This window comes from Apium graveolens, chromosome 9 (genome assembly GCF_009905375.1).
Source record: "Apium graveolens cultivar Ventura chromosome 9, ASM990537v1, whole genome shotgun sequence".
Lineage (NCBI taxonomy): Eukaryota > Viridiplantae > Streptophyta > Magnoliopsida > Apiales > Apiaceae > Apium > Apium graveolens.
In genome coordinates this window covers 278,202,018-278,207,654 of record NC_133655.1, presented here as the reverse complement: position 1 = coordinate 278,207,654, position 5,637 = coordinate 278,202,018, and the positions used below count along the sequence as shown (strand labels likewise).

The 5,637-nt window shown below is 34.3% G+C and overlaps 1 protein-coding gene across 1 annotated transcript; it reads left to right on the top strand.

Annotated features, from left to right (window-relative positions):
- The first annotated feature begins 4,300 nt into the window (after positions 1 to 4,300).
- On the top strand, positions 4,301 to 5,637 carry LOC141686997 (uncharacterized). The gene is made up of 2 exons (XM_074492127.1): positions 4,301 to 4,373; positions 4,614 to 5,637. The coding sequence occupies exon 2, from the start codon at positions 4,680 to 4,682 to the stop codon at positions 5,298 to 5,300; it is 621 nt and encodes a 206-aa protein (XP_074348228.1). The 5' UTR covers positions 4,301 to 4,373; positions 4,614 to 4,679; the 3' UTR covers positions 5,301 to 5,637.

Below are 5,637 nucleotides of genomic sequence, written 5' to 3'. Positions count from 1 at the left end.
TCCATGATCTAATCATAAAAAGAAAATATGACAAAAATCAGAATCAAATCAGAAAAACAAGAATCAATGTTTACGGGCAGTAAACGACGTCAAACACCTTACAGATGAGTTGTTGATAGCATAAGCTATCAGTTTTGTTCAGACTCTCGTTTACCTATGGAATAGGGTATTCGTTTACGTAAATCGGACACCAGACCCAGATTTCAGCAAATCTGCAGCAGTCAACTCAGAATCCGTATCTAATATGATTCTCATAATTAGAACAAACATAAATCATGTATATATCAGTATATATACAGATTACATAATCATCTTATGATTATACAACTCACATGAATATCATATATTCAAAACCATACATATATAAGCATATTATATCAACATCAAATCATGGTGAATCACGTACATGCTTATATATCAAAAACAGTTAAACACATAAACGAATTAAAAACTTTTCGCAAGTAGCTCTGATGCCGTTGAAGGGTTTTTAGCACATAAACGCAGCGAAAACGTAAATTTAAATCTTCAAAAAACCGAAACCCTCCGCAGGATCCATGCGAAAAATAATATTTAATTCGTAGTTCAGTATGTTTACCTTAAGAAGCTTTACGTTAATGGAAAGATGGAGGTCTTTAATGCCGATCCAAAACCGATGAACGGAGATCCTTAGCAGTTGCTCCTCAAGTGTGAAGCACTCCACCGGTATCCACCAAGAAAACGATGTAATGAAGGAGGAGGAGATGGAGAGAATTAGGGTTTTGTAAATCTTTTTGGTTGAGGCAAAAATAGGGTCTATAATAGTATATTTATAGGCAAAAAATTTCAGCTGAAAATTTTCCCATAAAATATTATTATTATTAACCTTTTATTATTCTCACTAATAATTAAAACACCTTTTAATTATTAATCCTTTTTTCTAAACTCTTTAGAAATAATTCTCTTACTTGATTTAATTTCCAAAAATTAAATTCTTAATTAATAATATTAAGAACTTTTTCTTAATTAATTTATAATAAATTAAATCTCATTTAATCAATTATTAAATTTGCCAATTAATTATTTATTTCATAAATAAATAATTATCAGCCATTATTAATTAATTCCTCCACCATTAAATCATTCTCTTTTATGGTGTGACCCTGTAGGTTCAATATTAAACCGATAGTAGAAATAAATAATAATAAAACTATTTTATCATTATTTATATAAATTCTCTAATTCATTAAATATGATTAATTAATTAATCATATTTATTCTACATCGTGAGGGATACTTCTCAGCATATCATGACTATCCGGATAATATGAATTCACTGCTTAGAATACCAAGAACCTATTCAGTGAGTAGTTACCGTACAATTAATTCCTTCTACCCTGTAAAGTCACGATTAAATACAAGACATGGAACTTGTGTCAAGCCTGTCTTATTTAATCACCTGCTTTTTCATTCACTATACTTAGTTCTATTTAATGTAAATTAGAAACTTCTTTCTAATTTCATTCACTCTGGCCAGAGATTCCTGAACTAACATAAGTGGATCAATATTGAACATTCTCTTCCTACACTGGAAGTGGCAGATCCTTTATTGTTCATACACTATCTTCGTGTACAAATTTCTATACCCAGTAGAGTCCTTATAATTGTCCCTGGAGACTAAGAACTAAACCAAAGCATAGTTCAGTGTACACAAGATGACTATGATGACCTCAAGTCTAAGGATACGTGTACAACTATCACTAGATGAACAACTGCTTACACGTGAGTGAACTCCATCAGTTGTTCAGCTGTGTGAGTCATGTTCACTGAACTTATTCTATAATAAGCACCTACATACTATCTATAGTGTCACCACACAAATGTCTATGAGAACAGACATCCTTCATAATGAAGCAAGTATAGTATGTACCGATCTTTGCGGATTATTAATTACCAGTTAGTAATCCTAAGACCAGGAACTATTTAAGTTTAGAGTTATCATCTTTTAGGTCTCATTATTATGATCTCATCACAATCCATAAAAAGCTTTACTCTAAATTGTGGTATATCTTATTTAAATATTTAAATAGATAGAGCCCGCAGTAAAAAACAAAACAAGTCTTTTATTAATATTAATGAAATCAAAATAGATTACATAAAAGTTATTCCTAAATCCTCATACATGATTGGACTTAGGACATATCTCTTTCAGTTGAGCCCTTATAATTGTCCCTGGAGACTAAGAACTAAACCAAAGCATAGTTCAGTGTACACAAGATGACTATGATGACCTCAAATCTAAGGATACTTGTACAGCTATCACTTTGTGAACAACTGCTGACACGTGAGTGAACTCCATCAGTTGTTCAGTTGTGTGAGTCATGTTCAGTGAACTTATTCTATAATAAGCCCCTACATACTAGCTATAGTGTCACCACACAAATGTCTATGAGAACAGACATCCTTCATAATGAAGCAAGCATAGTATGTACCGATCTTTGCGGATTATTAATTACCAGTTAGTAATCCTACGACCAGGAACTATTTAAGTTTAGAGTTATCATCTTTTAGGTTTCATTATTATGATCTCATCACAATCCATAAAAGCTTTACTCTAAACTGTGGTATATCTTATTTAAACACTTAAAATAGATAGAGCCCGTAATAAAAACAAAACAAGTCTTTTATTAATATCAATGAAATCAAAACAGATTACATAAAATTTATTCTTAAATCCTCATACATGATTGGACTTAGGACATATCTTTTTCAGGTAGATCTTGATCGTTTTATGTTTCCAGATCTTTTTGTATTTCTGGATGTGTGCTTCATGAGCACGAATCCTCTTCTTTTTGATTTTGAGCATTCACCCCTTCACGTCTTCGGGGCTAAAACTGCCCTTTGACAATAGGTTCCTTGCTCAGCTACAAGCTTCTTGGGGTAATATCCTCTTAATATGAACAATCACTATCCTCAATATGGGGATCATAGAAATCGTAACTTCTCCCTTCAATAAGGTTTATTCCTTATAAATATCGAGGTTCGTACTCCTGATGTATTCGAGTTGCGTTCCTCCTCAAAATTTTACATCACATAAGGTGGGTGATCATTCACCCTTGAGCGAAACACAATTATTAACATCTAAAATTCGAGTGTTCATTGATGAGAGGACCATATACAGTTTGGTACTCTTCCCTTAATCATACACCGCTCAAGATTGGAGACTGTACTTTGAATCAGCAATAGGGTAATGGGGATCTCCGTTCCCGAGAAATTAGTCCCTAAAATATTGAGGATTGACCGTGGTGCTATCTCAATGGTGGATGCGATGTTGTGCATCCCAGCAGGTGGTTTCTCAATGTTTCTTCGTGCTTTCGTGGTTGTCGTCTTTTTCCCACAGACGGCGCCAAATATTATGGATAAAAATGTGGATGTATTAATTACGCGTGTTTAATGTTAGGGTTTGATAAGTTTCAAGCTTTAACGACTGCGTTTATATTTCGTGGCTTGAATCTGCACTCACAAGATGCCTATGTACCTTGATGTATGCCAAGGATCAAGCTAAAACATAGTTCTTGGTGATACTCGCCCTCGGGGCTATGACAGCGAGAGCTGACCAAGGATGTAGTAAATTTCATGTCCTTCAAGTACTAAGTCTAAAACGTCGTTTCAGGTAATGGTCTTGTGGCTTGTAGGATGCCTTCACGGTTTCGCGATGCTTAAAGCTGTGCTCCAAAACGTGGTTTCGTTGTAGTGACATATGGAGCTCTTGTCCAGAAAAAATGTCCTCCTGAAGTTGAAGGGGTAAACCCTTTATATAGACATTGAGAGTATAGGAATTATGGTAGAATTAAGTGACTTGGTGGGCAAGTCTCCACCTTTGATTGGACTTTGGAGTCCTAGAAAATAGAAATTAGTTTTCTTCTTAATTTAAGTTGTTTGGAGGCTACTTCTTGGAGGCTACTTCTTGTAGAAGTAGTTACTTATTTGAACACATTTATCGGGTTGTTTTATTAACCCCTAATTAATTACGAATTAATAAATATTTAGAGTTTTGGGCCTCATTAATTGGGCTTTTTCCTTGGACAAAATCAGATTTAATTAATGCGACATTAATTCCGCAATTAGGGTTATTTTTATTTCTTCTCAATACAATTTTTTGTATAAATGAAATTTTATTTGGTAAATATGCATGTTATTATTTTAAAGTCAAAACCGACAAATGCATCCAAAAATTTAATTTTATATGTTATAATTAAAATTAATTTTACAGGAAATATAATAAATATAATGGGTAATGAAATAAAGCCCATGGCCAAACAATGCTGAATGAAACATACAAAACACCATATTCAACTTTGCTTCTCACTCTTGAACTTGCTTCACTCGCCTCTAAAGTAAGTTTTCTCGTTGTATCTATTTTTATCTCTCTGTATGTATCTTTTTATTATTTGTTTGCCCGTTAACTGTAATTCTGCAAAACCCTCCTTAAATCTTGAAAAATAACATTTTTTATGTATGCATGTTTATGTGATAGTGTAAATATTGACAATATAGTTGTGTTCACTATTTTACGTGTTTGTTTGTTGTTATATATGTGTTTGATTGTGTAAAGATTGAATCTTTTGTATGTATAGGTTTCATAGGGTTGAGTTCTTGATCACTTGAATTGAAAAATAGGGTAAAATTCAAGATTCTTGGGAATGAGTTTGGTTTTGAAATTAAGGGGGTATTTACCAAATGGGTTGTTTTTGAGGCCTAATGTGTGTCGAATTGCTGCGTTTAACTCGAATGGGTTAATGAGGAAATATGCTCTAGTTGCGAGAAAAGAGGAAGTAGAGGAGGTGGGAGAGGAGGTGGGAGAGGAGTATGATCAAAGAAGGCTGCCAACTGATTATAACCCTGCTACATTTGATCCTATGGATCATCGTAGTCCTCCCACGGAACGTGTGTGGAGGCTTGTTGATGAAACAACGGAGCTTACGTTGTTAGAAACTGCTGAGTTAGGTGCAATTATGATGAGGAAAGTGGGTATGAGTGATCAAGGTGCTGGACTGGATGGTATGGGTGCAATGGGGGGATCAGCAGCTGAGGAGGCGATGCCGGAGAAGACTGCATTTGAGCTGAAGTTGGAGTCATTTGATGCAGCCGTAAAGATTAAGGTAATTAAAGAAGTTAGGGCGTGTACGGATTTGGGTCTTAAAGAATCCAAAGAGATGGTGGAAAAGGTTCCTGCAGTGTTTAAAAAGGGCGTTACGAAAGAAGAAGGAGAAAAAATAATCGAGAAGATGAAAGCTGTTGGTGCCAAAGTTGTCATGGAGTAAACTTGAAATTAATCAGGGGTACATGTTTTTACTTTTTGAATCTAGTTGATTTAGTTAATTATCACCTGTCCTGCTTTTTATGTTGACGATGATATAAAAGAAGCATCTTAGAGGTAACTTGGTTTAGGTTAATAATATCACGAATAGTAATCATTTGATCTTGGATTTTTAGGGCACAAAAGTTAATCAAGAAGTACCTTATGTCATGTTGAGACCCTGTGACCCTGCCTATTGCTTATGTTTTATTTTTGTTTTACTTTGAGATTCTAACTTTTCAGACGATTACGCCATTTGAACATTCGTAGAGTATTGGTAGTGTCTTGCCCCCTCTCATTTT

What these genes read in the sequence shown, in the direction of transcription:
- LOC141686997 (XM_074492127.1), top strand. Translation starts at nt 4,680, where the DNA reads ATGAGTTTGGTTTTGAAATTAAGGGGGTATTTACCAAATGGGTTGTTT.